Source organism: Scyliorhinus canicula, chromosome 6 (assembly GCF_902713615.1).
Source record: "Scyliorhinus canicula chromosome 6, sScyCan1.1, whole genome shotgun sequence".
NCBI lineage: Eukaryota > Metazoa > Chordata > Chondrichthyes > Carcharhiniformes > Scyliorhinidae > Scyliorhinus > Scyliorhinus canicula.
Window position 1 is genome coordinate 44,009,174 of NC_052151.1, and position 20,404 is coordinate 44,029,577.

Genomic DNA, 20,404 nt, shown 5'->3' on the forward strand with positions numbered 1-20,404 from the left:
TGCCTTGGAGAGAGTCAACTCTTCCTCTTCATGTGCGAGGCTTAGTCTCATCCAATTTAAGGTGCTGCACCGGGCCCACATGTCCGGGACTAGGATGAGTAGGTTCTTTGGGGGTGAGGACAGGTGCACCAGGTGTTCGGGGAGTCCAGCGAATCATGCCCATATGTTCTGGGCATGCCCGGCACTGGAAGAATTCTGGAAGGGGATGGCGGGGATGGTGTTGAGGGTGGTTGGATCCAGGGTCAAACCAGGGTGGGGACTCGCGATTTTCGGAGTTGCGGTGGAGCCAGGAGTGCAGGAGGCGAAAGAGGCTGGTGTCCTGGCCTTTGCATCCCTAGTAGCCCGGCGGAGGATCTTGCTGCAGTGGAAGGATGCGAGGCCCCCAAGTGTGGAGACCTGGATCAGTGACATGGCGGGATTTATAAAGTTGGAAAGGGTTAAATTTGCCCTAAGAGGATCAATACAAGGGTTCTATAAACGGTGGCAGCCTTTTCTGGACTTCCTGGCTCAAAGATAGGTGTCTTGGTCAATAGCAGCAGCAACCCGGGGGGGGGGGGGGGGGGGGGGGGGTTTCCTTATTATAGTTTCTATATTTTTCGCTATGGTTATGTAACTTAACATTGTGTTAACTTAAGTTGTTGTTAATATGTTGGGTTGGTCATTGAGGAGGGGCGAAGGTTCATGATTGTTGTCATTACTGTTATCGTTGGTATTTTAGTATGGGTTGATGTTGTTGTATAAATTCAAAATTTTTCAATAAAAATTATTTATTCGCACTATTGGTGCACCAGCTCACCACCACCTTCTCAAGAGCCAGTGGGTAATAAATGTGGGCGGCAAGGTAGCACAGTGGTTAGCACTGTTGCTTCATAAGCACCAGGGTCCCAGGTTTGATTCCCGGCTCGGGTCACGGTCTGTGCGGAGTCTGCACGTTCTCCCTGTGTCTGCATGGGTTTCCCTGGGTGCTCCAGTTTCCGCCCAAAAGTCCCGAAAGTAAGTGTGTGCGACCAAGTGTGTTGAGTGTCTGTGATGGGGAGTGATGGTGGGCAGGCAGGCGCTCGAATGGAACATAGAACATACGTGTGTTGTGTTTTGTTGAGATTCATGCTGCATGGTGCATAGGCAAGAAAATTGTGTCCAACCTAATTTCTGAATACCAACAGGTGGAAAAAGGACAAAAACTAATGGTAAGCAAAATGGATGTTCGTGGCATTAATGGAGACAAGGGGACAGTAACTGAAACCCCAATCTTTCTGATGGATCTTTTATGTTACAGAGGGCCTAGGAAAACTATTTTAAGATGCAGGGCTTGTGCCTGAGGCGCCGTAGTGATAACCCTGCAGTACTGTGGGCTGGGTCCATGGCAGCTGTCGACAACATCAGCAGCACACGTTTCGTTTTCTCTGTCCAGACTCGCTGCTGTTTAACCGGGCCGCCACACTTTCCCCATTTTTGGGTTGAGGAAGCCAGAGGCCTTGGCAAATGTGCCTGCGGCCTGTGCAGCTGCCTCGAGAGCTACCCAGTGCCTCCGGCCCTAGATGCTTTGTGTTGAGTAACTCCTGGCAAGTGGTGAAATAAGTTTGCTGGAAATACTGAGTCCAACGAACCAGAACTACAGAGAATCACACACACCAACAACTGAGCAATGGCTCGACACACTTCACGTGCTTGTTGACCTTTCTAAGTCACCCTGTCCTCTCTGATAGTTGTGAGTGAGTGAAGAGTAAGTAGAAGGAAAACAAGGATTTTTTTTTGCATCGACTGGTTCTAATTAGTTCTCGGTCAAAATGCGAACTCGATTTGCCTCCGAGCAAGAGCTGGATTGCTTCCTTTTCCCTATGTTTCAACACGGGGGCCAAGAAGAGTTGAAATCAGTTCATCATAAAACAAGATTTCACCCTCAGCATTCCTAACCTCTGAGACACAGACACTTACTCAGCTCATTTTACTGTGTTAACTCCTACTGAGTACATATATGGGTGTTTCACAGGAACTTCACTGCTGCTCTCGCACACATACAAGCACCGCCGTTAAACAGGAAGTGACAACGTTTTTCAGCCGTATTCATTTCGCAAACTTAGAATTGCATCAGCAGAATTTTTTTTCCGACTTACCCTCCAAAAGTATTTTCTGTTTGCATTTTTTGGGACGGTGTCATTGGTGTAGATCTCGCCCACAAGTGGTCCGAAGCGTGTCCCCTTGGGAATGTACTCTGCGCTCATAACTCCAAGCACCTGTGAGGCACATGCCATAAATCAATGAGTGAGAAGGCACTGGCTCAAACAGTTCACCATCTGATTAAAATAAACAAAGCCTTGATTTTTTTTTCTGATGCTGGTTTATTTTTCTTCAACATCTTCAACAAGTTAGGGAATCATGCTCCCCTACGCAAATCATCCCAGCATGGATTTCATGTTGTATCGCAGCAACGTACATTTTCATTTTGAAATGCATTACCTAAATCTTGCCATCGGATAATATTTCTCTGAAGTGTGTAAGAATTCCCCTCCAACACTAAAGAGTTAGCACTAGTGAAAGGCTGACTGGGCAAGGCGGGGGAGAGCAATAGAAATAGGTGTAGGCCACTCTGTCCCTTCAGTCTGTTCTGCCACTCAAGTATATTGTTGTTTCTGCATGGAGATGCCAGCAAACATGATTCAAGACCACAGACAGTTACTTTGAACAGATTGGCAAGCTCCGCTCCGAGTTCATTAAAAGCTGCATTTTATCAAAGCTTTGCCTCCGAGATTATTACTGCCCTTCACAAACTTCACTAATTCTTAGAATGTGCAGGTTGCAAGTTGCTAAAAGCGCGCTCTGGAGACTTAGAAATATAGAAAATAGGAGCAGGCCATCCAGCCCTTCGAGCCTGCTCCGCCATTCAATATGATCATGGCTGATTATCCAACTCAGTCATCTGTTCCCACTTTCCCCCCATATCCTTTGATCGCTTTAGCCCCGAGTGCTATATCTAACTCCTTTTTGAAAACATACGTTTGGGCTTCAACTGCTTTCTGTGGTAGAATTCCACAGGCTCGCCATTCTCTCAGGGAAGACATTTCTCCTCATCTCTGTCCTAACTGGTTTACCTGTGTCCTTAGACTGTGATCCCTGGTTCTGGACTCCCCTGTCATTGGGAGCATCCTTCCTGCATCTACCCTATCTAGACCTGTTAGAATTTTATAGGTTTCTATGAGATCCCCCCTCATTCTTCTAAACCCCAGTCCTGGTAAACCTTCGCTGCACCCCTTCTATAGCAAGAACATCCTTCTTCAGATAAGGAGAGGAAAACTGCACACAATGGTGTGGTCATTTTAAATTCGCGCCCTGATCTTTCAACCCCCATCACAGCCTTCAGCCCCCCCCCCCCCCCCCCCCCAAACCCACAACTTACCAATGCGGGGGTCTTCAGGCCCCCCGCACCTTACCTCATAAGGAGAGGGCATCCCTGATTCCCGGCATGGGCAAGATACTACCTGGGCACCTTGGCATTGCCACCCAGGTGGCACTGCCAGGGTGCCGAGGTGGCACTTACAGGGTGTCAGGCTGACAGTACCCAGGTGGCATCGGGGGTGCCAGGTTACCACCCTGTCCAGAGCCCGACGACCCAGGGACTCCTGATCGCCTGGGAGTCCCCCAAGTGAGCACCTAGTCAACATTGGGATCGTCGAGGCACGGGGGTTAACGGTGCATGGAACTGCCTCGGCCCATCACAGCACCAGCACTGTACCAAATGCAGTACCAGTGCTGCGTCGTCAGGGTTTAATTTCTCTACCGATTTTTTAAAGACAAAATAAACTCATGTACAGTAATGCTTAACCAGTCCATTCCAACTCTAATTTCATCCTTGAGCACATTGAGCAAGATTAGTGGAATGTGCCTGTCCAGGATGAGAGTGGCAGTTCAGTTTGTAGATGAGAACCCTGATGATCTAACTGAGAACGTAAGATGTATGCCTCGCATTTCTGGCCCACCTCAGATTTTATGATAACTTTTAAAAAATAAATTTAGAGTGCCCAATTATTTTTTCCAATTAAGGGGCAATTTAGCATGGCCAATCCACCTAGCCTGCACATCTTTTTGGGTTGTAAACTCCACACAGACAGTGACCCAGGGCCGGGATTCGAACCCGGGTCCTCAGTGCCGTAGGCAGCAATGCTAACCACTGTGCCACCGTTCCGCGCATGATAACTTAAACATTATTTTCACAGTAACTTAATTGCAGTGTTAATGTAAGCATACTTGTGATAATAATAAAGATTATTATTATTATTGACTGATACAGCACAGATAACTCAAGGGACTGCAGGCAAGTGTGAGGAAACAAGAGAAGTGTAAAAATACAACAAAGTGGGAAACATCGAATGGACAGAACTTGATCAAAGATAATTGCATTCACTGTGCATTTTATGGTGACTCACGTATTGGGAAGCCAGCTTTTTATCTGAACTATTGGTCTTCTATAATAATCTTTATAATAATCTTTATTAGTGTCACAAGTAGGCTTGTGAATTAAGTTACTGTGAAAACCCCCTTGTAGCCATACTCCGGCGCCTGTTCGGGTGCACGGAGGAAGAATTCAGAATGTCGTATTCACCTAAGAGCACGTCTTTTGGGACATGTGGGAGGAAACCGGAGCACCCGGAGGAAACCCACAAAGACACGGGGAGAACGTGCAGACTTCACAGAGACAGTCACCCAAGCCAGGAATCGAACCTTGGTCTCTGGCGTTGTGAAGCAACAGTGATAACCACTGTGCTAACCTCAAACACAGCTTGCTTACATTGTGCCATGTGTTAGTACAAGTAAGATATAATGAAGTAGATTTTCCTGTTCCTGCAGAGTGCATTGGTTCATCTGAGGCCAAGGCATGAGAGGAAAGCTAGGAATGCAGCAATGCACACTTCTCAGGCTCCTACTGAACTTTTTTTACTGATTATGTTAAATATATGCAGAAATGGAATTGGCTTCCTTACAGTCATCCAACTGCTTTTCTGCATCCAGTTTTCATAAGTGATCTGATATTCCCAGGGAGTCAGAGTTAAATCAAAAAAACACAAACATAGGTGTAGTGATATCAGGGTTGTGTTGTAATTAAACAACTGGCCACTAGGAGTCTCATTAGTATATCAGTGAATGTTAGAGTCAGTGACCTCAGACTGACAAGAGAGCTGGGAGAGAGGTTGCTTGTGCATGGTCATACTGTTATTCATCTATTGTTTTGTATACAGTTGACCCACAGTTAATGTTAAGAAATTTTTTATAGCTTTAGTGACAAGTGTTCTTGTAATAAAGATTAGCCATCCAACAAGAACATTACGAGGCACCATTTTTATTGTGTTCACGAAGAAGACTGATTCCCACCTTCTCTCGGCAACTAGGGATGGTCGATAAATGGTACCTTTGCCAGAGATCCCAAAAATTAATTTCAAGGGTGTACTGGAGTGTGCAGCACCAATTCTGCAAGGGTATTTCTTGACCAGTATGAGAAGCCCCACAGTCAGAGCAGCACACTGGACACGTGTGGTTCTGCGGAGCTTCGGGATGAATGTGTAACTGAGCGCTCTTGTCCGCTTTTTCACACAGTCCAAATTTCCTGCTGGCGCTCGCTGTCTTAAATTCGCGTGAGAGGAATGGGCGATTGAGTCAGCATTGGGGGTCTGTGCCCCAACAGCCGAAAGGGGAGTTAGGAATGCAAACTGCTCACACTGAACACACATTCACTTGTTTACAGAGTGTGCGCAATGTACCGCGTGTAACTTGGTCCTGCCTTTTCCTTCTTCTAGACTAGAGGCTACTTAACAAAAAACACAAAATGATTCTAACTTCAAAAAGTGTGGCACCTACTTGAAGGATTGGAAGAGAGGAGGTGGTGGAAGAGAGGAGGTGATGACAGGAACAGGGAACAGGTCTGTGGCATTTACACTTGCTTATGCAGAGGCTGGGCCACTCTGATCCCCAGTTGCCCGTATAAACGAGAGCACTTGCTCAGGGTTATGAACACCAGGAGGCCTGTATGCAGAGGCAATACTGCTTCTTGCCTCTACTCACCTCAAGAGTTTTTTTACATCATTGTTGCGCACTTTCATTTCAAACTTGTGACACATCCCAGACTATCTCTTAGTGTTGAGCGTTACTGAAATGAGCCAGCCAGCTGAGGTTTTACTTCCACATTGTGGGTTCTCGCCACTACATCTGTGCATCATCATCATCCCAACTCATCCTGACACAATCTGCCCAAATTCTGTCCAAAATGCTTAGTCAACCTTCCTTCTTTACAAAAGCACACAGCTTGGTAATGTCATGGAAGCAGATGGAACAGCAAGGTCTCCCTCTTTTAGCAAAGTAATGCGAAAAACCATTTAAAAACAACAGTTTTAGCAGCATCATGTTTTACTTTTTGCCACGTTCTTTGTGATACATTTCAGGAGATGACACCTGTAACTGCAAGAGATAGTTGTGAAAAAAGCTGGTTCTAAAAATCACTTCAGAAACAGAGCCTGAAACCCAACTGCGAGGACCGGGTCTCGTAGAGATAAACCCAATTTAGACTTCGACCACTTATGTGCAGCAATCATCATTATGAACAAAAAGCCAAGAGGTTACCCAAATCTGCTGCACTGGCAACTTGTTTCGCAGCAGAATGGGTGGTCCCTCTCCCTCAGTGCCATTCTGCCTGGATTGAAAAAATAATTTGGAAAGCTCCTGCTTCTGCTCAGTGGTTAGCACTGTTGCGACACGGCGCCAGGGTCCCAGGTTCGATTCCCGGCTTGGGTCACTGTCTGTGCGGAGTCTGCACATTCTCCCCGTGTCTGCGTGGGTTTCCTCCGGGTGCTCCGGTTTCCTCCCACCAGTCCCGAAAGATGTGCTGTTAGGTGAATTGGACATTCTGAATTCTCCCTCTGTGTACCCGAACAGGCGCCAGAGTGTGGCGAATAGGGGCTTTTCACAGTAACTTCATTGCAGTGTCAATGTAAGCCTACTTGTGACAATAAAGATTATTATAATGTGCCTCCTTGTGTTGAGCCACTTTGGTGCCCAACAGCCTTCTGACATGACACTTGGGTGTTTGCTTTTCATGAATGCATCTGGCTGGTGACCGTCAGCCAGCTATCCAAGCATGGAGAACCATCACAGCTGAATGTGACTATCTCCTCTCCAACAGTGGCAACCCACTAGCAGTCACCAGAAGTGGCCGATCTAATTTAATTCTTCCCTGCTCTCTCTCACTGGGGAAATAGGCGTGAGAGAGTGAGGAGCATCAAGGTGAATTGTCCCCCCCTAGCCGAAATCAGCCGAAAACAGCGTCACACCTGGGATCTTCCTGACTCTTAGGAGTCAGTAACATAGCAGGCATTTACGTGGTGAGTCAGCAGGACAGTTTTCAATTCTTTTTCCAACAGAGAATTGTCCAAACTCATCCCCCGATAACCACTGCAGCTCAGTCGGTAAATTGAACCCAGTGCATAATTCCGCCCCCACCAACTCGAATTGCAGCTTTCCCTCCTCCCTTTTCTGAACATCAGTTCAGAAGTACGGTCCTGTGGGGCAGCACTAAAAGGTGCCTGGTTAAAATCAAATGAGCCAGGTTTTTTCAGCTCCGCACTCAGCCTGTCCTCACTGCAGTCCCAGAAAAATCCAACGCCCGCTGACCACGGTTCCAATGAATCACGGTGAGGCAGGCCGGGTGTCTGCCAAGTGTAAACATGCCGGGGATAACAGGTAGAAAGCTTTGACACTTTCATGCTTCATATTTCCTCCTGCAGAAGCCATTCCTCTTGGTGGTTTATGGTAACCCTGACCCCTCGACCAGCGTGGAGCATCTATCTATGTCAGCAGGGGTATGTCAGCCTATATCTGTCTCGCAGACAGAAAACAGCTCAGCCAAGTCTTCATTAACTCAATTCACTTTAATTATTTACATAGGGAACAACTTCCAAGTTATTAATTAAATGTCTGCAGAGTAAATGGTGATTACAGTGTACAAGTTAGTGATATGTAGGTACATTTTCTTAAAAATTGCAGGCTGTTTGAAAAGGCTCTTTCAAATTACACTGGTGTTATTCGGAGATCAGAAACCTCAGTGCTTTTTTATTCTCCTTTTTATAAAGAGCAGCCGCTCCGCCCACACTTTTGAGAGGGGTGGGAGGAAAGAGAAAGGGAGGAGTTGAAGTTCTCCCTATGACTTGCTAGAAAATGTCAGTTATAATGCCCAATTTTGGAACCGTAACATTGTGTGAAAGGACAGGCCTGAGATAAACAACACTTTGCTGGTTTCCCTTCCCCTTTAAACCAACAGGGGAACTACCTTGTTTGTCCCTCGCCCCAGCGTCCCCTAGCCCAGTGATACTGCTTCTTCTCCCTATTTCCTTTCCCCATCCCGGATAACTCCACACGTCAAATATCTTTTTAAAAGACCAGACTGTGACGGTAGCGTATTTCTACTGGGTGTCAAATAAAGCATTAATGAGAAAACCCTGCACCCTCAAGTCTGCCTCGTTTACTTTATTTCAGGTGTGGTCAGAGGTAGCAGGCATTCTATGTGGAACCACGCATAGCATAGAACAAAATCCCCACAGTGCCGAAAGAAGGCCATTCGGCCCATCGAGTCCGCACCTACCCTCTGAAAGAGCAGTCTACCGAGACCCATTCCCCTGCCGTATACCCCTAACCTGCACAGCTTTGGGCACTAAGGGGAAATTTAGCATGGCCAATCCACCTAACCTACACATCTTTGGACTATGGGAGGAAACCGGAGCACCCGGAGGAAACCCACGCAGACGCGGGGAGAACGTGCAAACTCCACCCGAGACCGGAATTGAACCTAGGTCCCTGGAGCTGTGAGACAGCAGTGCTCACAATCTCTCGCACCATCCACACCAACTGTATTCTGCCCATATCTTGAAGTTTCAGGTATTTTTCCTTGAGGAGCTGGTTAATCTTAATTAAAATCAGGTTCTTGCCCCAGGACAGCGTCAGCATATCCTCAGGCAGTGGGGTCAGAGAAAAGAAAAGTAAGTGTACAAAACTGCTCCATTCACTTCAACTTTCATCCCCTTTTCTTCCTCTCACATGCAGAATGTGCACTGAGGGACGGAGAGAGAGAGAGAACGAAATTGGGGCTTAAAACTCTCACATTGAAGAGGTTGGTTTCTCTTCTCCAAACGCATGCATCTTCATGGTAAGATGCCAAATTATTTGCAACATATAAAATGGGGCCAGAATAAAACTGGAGCCCGTTCTAAATTCTAAATTCAATCTGAAGTTGGCAGAGGGCGTCTGTCAATGCATGGGGCAATGCAGCAATTAATCAATCTCATTCCAGGCAGCAAACTCCTTCAAGGCACAATAACTGCTTAAGTTACTGTGGTTAAAAAAAGGCACTCAATGCCAGAGGGCAAATATGTAACAGTTAAGCAACAGTCAAATACAAAATAAAGGATAAGTTAAATCAACTAAATCCCATTTCAAATAAACCGCTTTGCGTGTAGTTTCATAAAGGTGTCATGAATAGTCAAATGAGTTTGAGTCGAACCCACAACATGCACACACCCACTTCAGTGGTGATCTGTTTTGAGTGTAAACTTATGAACCTGATGAAAAAGCTGGTCGGAGAGCACACTGCAGCTCTGACCCATTGCTTTCCCTGATAAATCACTACAGTTAAATGTCTCGGCTGTCTTTACACTTCCTGCAAGTGCTGAAAGAGCTGAACGACGGTTCATGTAAACTGTGGGAATCAAGGATGTTGTTCAGCCTTCTATGACCAACTGGGAAACGTGCCATTAATAGTAGTGATCATTTCTCCCTGTACTCGTTACATACTGAATGCTACACACACGCTTTACTTGCTGCTCAAGCCATAATGCGTGTCGGAACAGAAGCAGGCCATTCAGCCCACTCTGCCCGTGCCAGCTCTTTGCTAGAGCAAACTATGACTGATCTATCCCCTCCTCTCTCCCCATAACCTTGCATTATCCTCCCTTTCAAAAGCTGCAATAGCCTTTGCCCTAACTAAAGCACAGCATTCTACACAACAGTTCTCTTTACCTAACCATGCACCCCCCCCCCCCCCCCCCCCCATACCCAGACTCTCAGTGGCTATTTTAAGCTGATTGTCTCTTGTTGCCTTTACATCCCGACCAGAGGAAATAGTCTTTTCCGATTTACCCTATCAAAGCCGTCCTTATTTCAGCAGATAACGACCAGTATCTTCACTTTCTCCTCATAGATGGAGCACCTCATCCCTGATTTTGTCAAGAGTTTTATGTTTTGTGGTTAGAAGCAGATACATTATTTGTTGCACATATTTTGCTTACTCTTATGCATACAGCATTATCTACTATTTCATTCACAGGTACTGTTCCACATAGAATTATACACTGCTTGACACACACAGACTCACACACTGTTACACTCTGTACAGCTGAGATTTAGAACTAAATCTACAGCTGCACCCGTGGGACCTGCTTTCAAACAAGTACGTACACACAGATGCAAAGACAAACACAATTGGCACTTCCACTCTACAGTTTTTTCTCTATGCATTGAAATACTTGTCCTATGCAATGGACAGCAGAGGTCTTTCTAAAATAGTTCCATTAATTTTATACACACACACACACATATATATATATATATTCCATGGAATATTACATTAGCTGCCTGTCATAGATTAATGAAACAAAGCACTTACTGACCACCCACAAACTACGAGAGTGCACTGTTTAAAAAAAATGCATTGTGTTAACATATCAATGAATTAACACGGTGACACTTGAAATTGATGAGATATTCTTGCAGAAGCGAACTGGTACAGTTTCAAAATAATTTGGAAAACTCTCAAGTGCACTTTGATTTCCTCAGCTTCCAGTGAAATACAAGAACATTGTCATGTTTTTGCTGGATGTACTCATGGATACATTTGAATTTCCTACAATTTCTGACAATGCTTTCCACTAGACTATTTACTTCATGCTTGACTCCAGGCTTTAGAGTCTGACGGTTAAGGGGGCAATTGAATGTGGAAATATGTCAGAGCGGCGACTAGAAACACGGCAGCATTTAACAATGGCCTGCAACCGCTGTTAACAGAAGTTCTGAAACTTTTGACGAAAAGGATCACTTACCTCGTTTGAGTCACGTGCGTACTTGAACTTCAGGTTTCGGGGCAGTGATGCTTGAGCTTGCGTTGGTTCACGGTCTGTGGTGGGTTCCCAGAACTGATCATTCACAATGTATGTACGGTTCTCTTCAAACTCAGCCTCTGTCCACTGGGTCATGTCCACATCCTCCACGTCCATTTTCATCCTGCCCCCACACACTCACGAGCTTGCAGGTCCTCTTCCACTCTCTTCCTTTCTCAGGCTTCAGGGAGGTGACAAACTAAACTACTTTCCGTGGGAGCCTAGATTGGGGAAATGTGGAGGGGGGGGGGGGAAGGCGGAGAAGAGAAAAAAAAACTATTTTTTAAATTTCGATTGTCCACATTCTGTGGTTTCCTCAGAGACAGTATATGAGTAATAGAGCAGACTGGGGCACTTTTGCCATAGGTCTAGCTGTTGAAAGTACTTGAGTAATCATCAAAGCAGTCTGTAACTAACATGTATGGTCGTCTCACGTACTGTAATCTAGTCTGGAACAAAGCCACTGAAGGAATATTGATGGTAAGGCTGAGAGGGTGGGAAAACTTCAAATGTAAAATAAATAAATGCATATCTTGCTGCCTCCAGTACCTCATCTCCTCTCTCCCTGTACAACACTCGCCCGGCCCCTCCACCCTCACCACATACACTTTGGAAAACACATTTACAGCCTGTGTGACAGGAAGTCTTTCTTCATGATTCCAAGTGGACTTTAGGTCATGGCCAAGCGCCTGGGGGTGTGGGGGAGGAGAGGTGTTGGTTGGGGGGGGGGGGGGGGGGGGGGGGGAGGAGAGAGAGTTGATTGAGGATGGGGAGGGGGAGATGGTTGTCCGCTGGGGTGCCTTGGCAAAGCTGCTTCAGAAAGTGTCACAAACAAGCAGAGGAAGAGGAAGGAGCTGTTGTCTGCGTCGGAGAGTTAAATATGGAACAGTATGAGGCAGGAGCGGAACCTGCTGCTCTTTCCAAATGGGGAAGCTCGAACTTTCCCAGCACAATCCAGAGGAGCAAACAACATCCGAAAAACAACCCGCCGTGACGTCTCCTCATCCTCTGGGTAGACAGCAGAGCTGGGTCTTGGCAGCATCAGTGCAGCCGCCAAATTTGTCCCAAAAACCTCAACAATCCAACATCGGACATCACTGTCATCCCACATTTTCAACAAAAATTAACAAAAGCAAAATGACCAATTCTTCTTTTAAAGGGGGCGGGACTAAAGCGCGACAATGTCAAAGAGTAAATGATGCACTCGAATGATCAGATTTAAATAGCCTTTCCATTTCCCAAGATCAATTTTAAATTTCTTAGTGAGCATTTATTGCAATATCCTGGGGCAAAATGTGCCGACAAGGGGAGATCAAATGGTGGACTTTTGAGGAAAGCAGCAAAATAGTTATTTCAAATAAATAAGAGGCAGGCATGAAAATGAATGACAGAAATAGATACATGGAAACGTACAGAGGGGTAGGCTGGCTAATGCAGGTATAGAATGAGAAACACATAATTGAAAATGGAAAAGGAAGGATAAAGAAAAAGAGAAGGAATATAAAAAACATACTTGAGTTAAAGACACAGCCAATGTTGTCAGCAGTTCTTTACCATTAGTACTCACTGGTAATGTCAGCTTTGTGTTGGAAGACAAACACACTTGCAGATATCAGACTGCACTGCTCCTCTAACAGGTGCCGAGCTCATGCCTCTTGTGAATACTGAAGGGTTGATTGTTGCAGCGAAACTTTCAGTAAGTACAAACCAAAGATACTCTTCCTTTCTCCTCCCTCTTTCAAGTTTCCTATTAATAACTTAATTTGATGATTCATTCGCTCAGAGCTTGCTGTCGAGACCTGCTGGCTGTGGGGCGGGATCTGTACCTGGACACACATCAACAGTGTAGCAGCCAATAGCAAGTTAATTTGAAAGGCAACACTCGAGGTATGTTTGGAAGGACAACTGAGCAGGCGGCTTCTCCAGGTGCAATCTCCCCCTTTCACATAAATAAATCGACGTGCCAAGCAACCAGGTATGTGAACAGTTCCTGCAATTAGACTATTCCTTTCCTGACTGAGAAACAAAACACAGAACAGCCAAAGCAAACTCCCGCAACTCCTTTTCCTACCAATTCATTTCCTGGTCTTAACTCTGTCGGTGCCAGCACATACTAAATAGATGCATCTTGTAAGAATTACCAGAAATTAGTTGGAAACAGGAAGAAAGCTATAAGATTTTGAAATCGGTCCACACACAAATTAGTCTTGTAAATAGTCTTGAGTCACTTATCCATTAAACACACACACACATAACCCTGGCTTGTCTGGTCTCCTGACTAAAACGGGTTAACTGTGGAGTTACAAGAGGCTATTACAACACAAGAAACAGAATGCACACTATTTAAAGAACTGTAATTATAAAGTACTCATATCCAGGAAGGGAAAACAGGGAGGGGGCTGGCCGGGGGGGGGGGGGGGGGGGGGCTGATGGGCTGAGGAGTGCTAACCTGATCAGATAAACAGTTCAGTGTAGAGATGCCCTTCTGGGACATGGAGAGTTCGAAGTGGTTTTACTCACTGCTTGTTGAGCCCATGTCAGTCTCTTCCTCCTATCTGCCTCAGTCACTGCGCTGTAGGAAGGACATCCTGTGATGAAGGGACACAATGCCCCATTTGTTTACTATTGGGAACGTGGACCTGCATTCCTGCTTCTCCTTACAAAACAAACCAGACACTTCACTTCCTTCACCGTTCCTGCCCTAACCAACAGCAGCACTGATAGCACACTCCCATATGCGGCCATAAAGATCCAGTCTGTCAGCCAGTGTGGAAACAGGCACTCACTCTCTCTCTCTCTCTCTGTCACCCCCCCCCCCCCCCCCACCCGCCTCCAGCTCTAGCTTCATCGCCCGCCGTTCACAAGGCATTATTAATTTTTGAGTTATACCAAGTCTGCAGTACTTTCTGAATCGCTGCATGGCCCCAGTTATCTGGAGAGATCCCAATAGGTCCTTTGATAGCTATCAGTGTCGATCACCAACTGACAGATGTCACACAGGTTTCGGCTGCCAAAGCACACACTGGTGTTCAGCTATCTCTAAGAGAGATCATCTGTGTGCAGGAAAGAGTATTTAAAAAGGATGTGAGGTTGGGGGGGGGGGGAGAATGGTTTTGTGTGTGTGTGTGGAGTGGGGGGGGGGGGGGCGGGGAGCAGGGACTCCCTTTCTCTGCTTGCCTTTCTCACACATCTATACATACAGACACACAGAGTCTGAGACATCATTCACAACATCTCCGCTAATCACTTCCTGGAAATTGGGCTGGCTCTACAGTAAATGATGACTTAACATTGCCAACATTTGCTGGTATGTTCTTTTTTGTTGTTGCTGGCAGCCTGGCTGTCATAAAGCAAAATTCTGCTTAAAAACCACACGCGGTTTCAACACGGCTCAGATGTGTTTTTTTGAACCCATCAAACAGTGGAAGACGTTCTCTCGTAAATATTACCCCTTAGGAACCTAGATTTAAAGAGAGACAGAGAAGCTTTTTTTTTAATAAAAAGCACAAAACACGCACAAACTGTGACCACAATAGGTTTGGGTATTTTTACAGATATGTAAAAGGGAAGAGTAATGGTTCGTCTTTCCTGCGCCTCAATTCTGAAAAAGCCACCTTTGTTAACTGACTCGGAGAGGCTAACACTTGTGATGAAATTTCATTAGAAATCTTGCATATGCGTCAAGAGTTGAAGTTTCAGTTTTTAAAACAACAAAAAGTAGTTCAGCTCCACCCATCTTAAAATTAAAAGTACTCATTTTGCCCCCTTTGGCACTTAGGGAACTTCCGACAGACTTATCCTTTTTCTTCCACGATGACTGAAACAACTGGTGGTGCTTCACATTGAGGTTCAGGTACCTCGCCTGACTGTCTACTATTTAGAGAACGGGAAATGTGCTTGACCACTGGGCCTGGGCCTGGATAGATGTGAAATGGTCAACCAGCTCAATAGATAGGTGCACTCTTGCCATTGAACTCAAAACACAGTGACCAGATGCAGGAACCCGGGCTGATCTTAATCCAATCCCTGTGCCAGAGTTCAAAAGAAACTCAGCCAAGAGTGAGGATCAGGTAGGGAGCATCCTGCCCCTGTTATGGATTTCCTCCCTGTGCCACTGGGGGAGCTGGAGAGTCACATTTCTAAAATAAATATGATGGGAGGACATATAGAAGTGGGTGAGAAGGCGATTAAACAAAAAGCTTCAAAAGATAGAAGAGCTTAAAGATTTAAAGAATAAGTTAAGGAAATGTTGCCCGTTGATCTACCTTGTTGAAAGGAGGAGTTCTTTCCAATACACCTTTCATGACATCAGGACATTTCACAGTGCTTCATGGCCAATAAAATCCTTTGGGAGTGTAGTCAGCAATAGCTGGAAGCTATGAGAGTTATCAGCAGAAGCAGCTCTGTATTAATGACCTGACATACACGTGCAATGAACAATGTGTTGAATGGCTCAGTAGGGTCAAAGTACTGCTGACAGTACAGCAGGACCCATACAGCCCAGTTTGACCTGAAGGAACTAATTGATTTCCTTGGTACCATGAGCTTTACCCAAAAGCATTGCGTGCAGGAAATTAAAATAGGTTTTAAAATGGTCCTTTCTATGTATTATTCAGACAGACAGTTCAGTGCGGATTTGAAATTTGTGATAGCATCCACGACATAAGCCCTTAACTCCTTTCCCAAAATCGTTCATTGGGCAAGCCTTCGGCATTGTTCGTGGGTCATAGATGGTATCATTCCTTGTCAATCAACGTAACTAATTTTCACCATTTTTTTCCTGTTAAATATTCACAACCTTCATGTTAGCAATTGGAAGTGAATTGTTCAAAATTAAATCCAAAGAATATCGCTGTGCGGTTGATCGTTCTAACCCACAACCCAAACAGAAGGACATCTACACAATCTATTCTAATCATTGATTAATCATTCCGCATCAAAATATGTCCATCTCTCTGATGGTTCTTAATGTATTATTGTCGAAGGAAGGTGCTGGTTTCAGTAATAATCACAGTAACTTCAGTGCAGTGTTAATGTAAGCCAACTTGTGACAATAAAGATTATTAATTCAGCAAAACACACTTGGAAGGCTTTCCAGTTGATCCGTCAATCCATGTTAGATGTCAAGAAGGGCAGTAGTCGTGGCTACAATAGGCCTCTGTGTTCTTAGTTTGAATGGGCAGGCGAGTGAGAGCAAAGCAAAACTCAAGCAGGCTTAATTGTTAACAAGTGAAAATTGTGTGTGGATGGATGTTGAGAAGAGCGCCGTGTTTTACATGCACATGTACAGCAAATACAGTACTGTAATGCATCGCGGTTGAATAAGCTGCAAACACTCGGTGTCTATATGTTCTTAGAAAGAATGTCCATGCGGTTGATATAGTAGAGTACTTGATCTCTGTGAAACTGTACTCCAATATGAGACAGTGAATTCAGGGGAGGAGAGGGCGCAAAACATAAAGCATGTGTGGAACTGTGCATCTTTAGAAGCAAGCAGAAATTCAAGCCCCATGGTTATTCCTTTTCCGTGCCTCACCCCCTCAATCCAAATTGGACCAGCTCAGTAGACACACATCTCCACTGATTAAAGGATGGGCTTCAGTTTCAACTAACAAAACGCAACCAATTATCCTCCCTGACACTCGGGAAGAAGGAATCAGTAACTCCAATGATGAAAGTTGAAAATCATTTTCTACCCTACTTTCAACCTGCCAACCTATAATGTGTTCCCTCCACCCACGCCAGCCCTATGTGACCTGATTCAGGGGAATGATAGCCCATGGAGAATTGTTACAATTACGAGACTCTTCCTGTGCCATGTCCCAAAACCCAAACCAAATGCACCATTGGGTTTTCCATGAACAAGTGAAATGTAACCAACAAGGTACTCCTGCAATAGATGGAGAAGGAAAGGAATGGGGACAGAAATTCTGCTGCATCAGCGACAAGGCCACTCTGTAAGGCTGCACTTGATGAGAGTTCTTTGTCTCACCCCCACCCCCAATCCTGATCTTTCATGACAAACAAAATAAACACACCCACATACGTGAACACACACCATGTAATCCCGCCCCCTACACATACACAAACACATTCCACACAAACCCCCCATACAAACATGCACGCCACACACAAACACCCCCACACACATAAACACACACACACACATACAACTCCCTCACATAATAATAATCTTTATTAGTGTCACAAGTAGGCTTACAATAACACTGCAATGAAGTGAAAATCCCCTGGTCGCCACACTATGGCACTTGTTCGGGTACACTGAGGGAGAATTCAGAATGTCCAATTCACCTAACAAGCGCACATCCCCCACACAAATACACACCCATACAACCCCCCCACACACACACAGTACACAAACACACCACAAATCTCCCCCCAACACACACACCACACAACGCCAGCCCCCCCCCCCACACACACCACACAACACCACCCCCCCCCCCCCCCCCCCACACACACACACACACAGCACACAAACACATACACCTCCTCCCCCACACACAAAAACACACATTTTCTTCGGTGTCTCCACAGAAACATTTTACCCTAGAATCTCATTACTGTTAATTTAATCAACCCAGGAAAACAATCAACCTCAGCTGCATCCAAAGAAAAGCAGCAAAGGGTTCCTGCTGCAGATTGTCATCCTTTACTGGGAAGGCCTGTGTGTGAGGGTGTCGCTCTATGGAGCATACATTGCAGAACACATTGTCAGATTCCTATATAAAGAATGGCATTTACTGGAGCACCTGAACAACACCTGAACAACTATATCCCATGAGTCATTGGCTTCTGGAGATGGGAAGAAAATTGAGGGGAGTAAAATAATTTTGCATTTGTAATTTGTGACTCAAATGGTCCAGTGTGTTTACAGGGCAGCAACATTCTGCTGTGTGAAGCTCCTCCTGCTGGCTGCATTCACAACAGGTGATGTGCAATGATCATCTCCGGACTGCCACCTGCAGACTTCCAATTCCTACCGGCTCTAAACTCGAGTGAAATCACCAACAACCCCTGGACCCAGGAATCTGAAAAGTTCCCTACTTTTTATTTCAGCGGCACCAAAATGTTGCACTTGAAGGGCTTTACTTCCTTTCCTTTGAAAAAGACATCCCTACAATTCTCAGAAATGGGAAGGAAAGGGGAAAGACAGGAAGAGGGCAGTCAAGAACCTTGACTCTGTGCGACTGCGTAAAGTGGCCAATAGCAGTGTGACGGCGGTGGCAATAAAAGTCAGGAGAGGTTTAAAAGGGGTTGCAAGTTGCCAACTGCTCGTCTCACGGCAACGTAGAATCTGTGCTGCGCTCTCCAGCAATGAAGCACAGTGACTGTCCATTAGGTGGTGCAAGTGAGTGGCCCACATCAAATGAGTCATCCTCCATTTAGGCCTCAACATAATGGCATGATAGGGCACAAACTCTCTTCCTGCTCGCCAAAGCCATGATGAGCCAGGCTATTAACATTTCCTGGTGCACCGTACTCGCCAATCCTATGCTCCAGCGGTTACCTTCTTTTTAAAACAATTTGTTTTAGTTTTGAGCACCAGTGTCCTTGGGTGCAAGTAGATGGAATCAGTGGAAAGCTTTTTCTCCTGATTTCATTTTGGGTCACAGTATGGACATTAAAGTAGATCTCAGACTCAAGTTAGAAAGGAACTAAGTAGACGACCAAGACAGTTCTTGGCTGCTTTCCAAACACCCTTGCTGGATGTGCACATATTTACATTGAGCAACAAGAAGACCAAGCTCAACTGTGATGTCCCAAACAGCTGAATAACCTTGTCAACACTCAGTATCTGGGCTCAAAATGAAGTATAGTTACCTTGGGGGCACTGAAGGACACCTGGACAGGCCATATGGAACTTGAGTTCGGCAAAACCTCAGCCAATGCTTTCATGATACTGAGGAGGGCAAATTGGAAAAGAACCAACTTTTACAAAGCAAAACATTTTGGACCTACTGTCAATGTTGGGCATTTCTGGACCAAGTACAGTGTAGACCAGGTACAGAATAAATCTCCTTCTGTTCTCCAAACAATGTACCTCACACCCTCTCAGCTTAGAGCACAGGTTTCCTTCAGCCACTGCAAATCTTTAATTTCTCACACCCATCAGTCATTCTTGGGACTGTTGCGGAGGAAAGCTTGTCAATTTGCTAAAATCTGGACCCAAGATTTCCAGCATTCCTCTTAGCTAGGAGTTGGTTTGATACTGCCTTAAAGTGATCTCACGTATAATTCAGAGGGGCAGCACGGTAACACAGTGGTGAGCACAGTTGCTTCACAGCTCCAGGATCCCAGGTTCAATTCCCAGCTTGGGTCACTGTCTGTGCGGAGTCTGCACGTTCGCCTCGTGCCTGCATGGGTTTCCTCCGGGTGCTCCGGTTTCCTCCCACAATCCAAAGATGTGCAGGTTAGTTGGATTGGCCATTCTAAATTATCCTTAGTGTCCAAAAGGTTTGAGTGGGGTTACTGGGTTACGGGGATAGGGTGGAGGTGTGAGCTTGGGTAGGGTGCTCTTTCCAAGGGCCGGTGCAGACTCGATGGAACAAATAGCCTCCTTCTGCACTGTAAATTCTGTCTATGTAAACTCAGCCATGCCTAGAGAGTGGAGACATATAGATCAGTCTGAACTGGAGGTGAAGCCATGTTCCAGAAGAGAAAGGACACAGGACAAATTCACCATGTTGAGAAAGAACAGCAAACAGCATCTGCCTCTCAGCCTGCCCCCAGGAGCCCAACCTACATCCCCACTTGACCTCCATTCACCAGCACAGTGATGACCACTGGAAAGTTTTCACTCTGCGGTGGGGTATTTGGATGAGAGGAACTGGGTCTGTATAATGAAAGGTAAAAATCACTACAGACCAGATTTGTTTTTGGTTTGAATCATAGAATGCTGACAGCACAGAGCGAGGCTATTCAGCCCATCATGTCTGTGCCAGCCCAAGTTCCCAGCTGGATGATAAATCTGCCAACATCTCGCCCTGGTGGCTGTGGCACCTGAGTTTACACACACGATTGTGTTCTGTTGTGCCTGCCAAATCTCCACCTCTCAATGAAGCTTCAAATGGCTTCTTGAAAATCAGTGAAAGGATATTCAGAAACATGAACGGTTTGGATAAGGAGAAATGGCAAGAAGGGTTCACAACCAGAGGTCACAGACTGAATCTGGTGGGCAAAATAACAGGAAGCAA

At 45.5% G+C, this 20,404-nt stretch overlaps 1 protein-coding gene across 4 annotated transcripts in view; it reads right to left on the reverse strand.

Annotated features, from left to right (window-relative positions):
- Positions 1–20,404, reverse strand: part of prdm1a (PR domain containing 1a, with ZNF domain) — a 114,452-nt gene that overhangs the window by 25,594 nt on the left and 68,454 nt on the right. Inside the window, exons 1-3 of one of the 4 annotated variants that reach the window (XM_038799249.1) lie at positions 12,754–12,879; positions 11,130–11,407; positions 2,115–2,234 (exon numbers count right to left, since the gene is read on the reverse strand). In XM_038799249.1, coding sequence (XP_038655177.1) covers positions 2,115–2,234; positions 11,130–11,309 — 300 coding nt within the window. In that variant the 5' untranslated portion in view covers positions 11,310–11,407; positions 12,754–12,879. Of the gene's footprint in view, positions 1–2,114; positions 2,235–11,129; positions 11,408–12,699; positions 12,880–20,404 lie in introns of those variants that run through there. The other 3 variants (XM_038799250.1, XM_038799251.1, XM_038799248.1) reach the window with 3 other exon arrangements.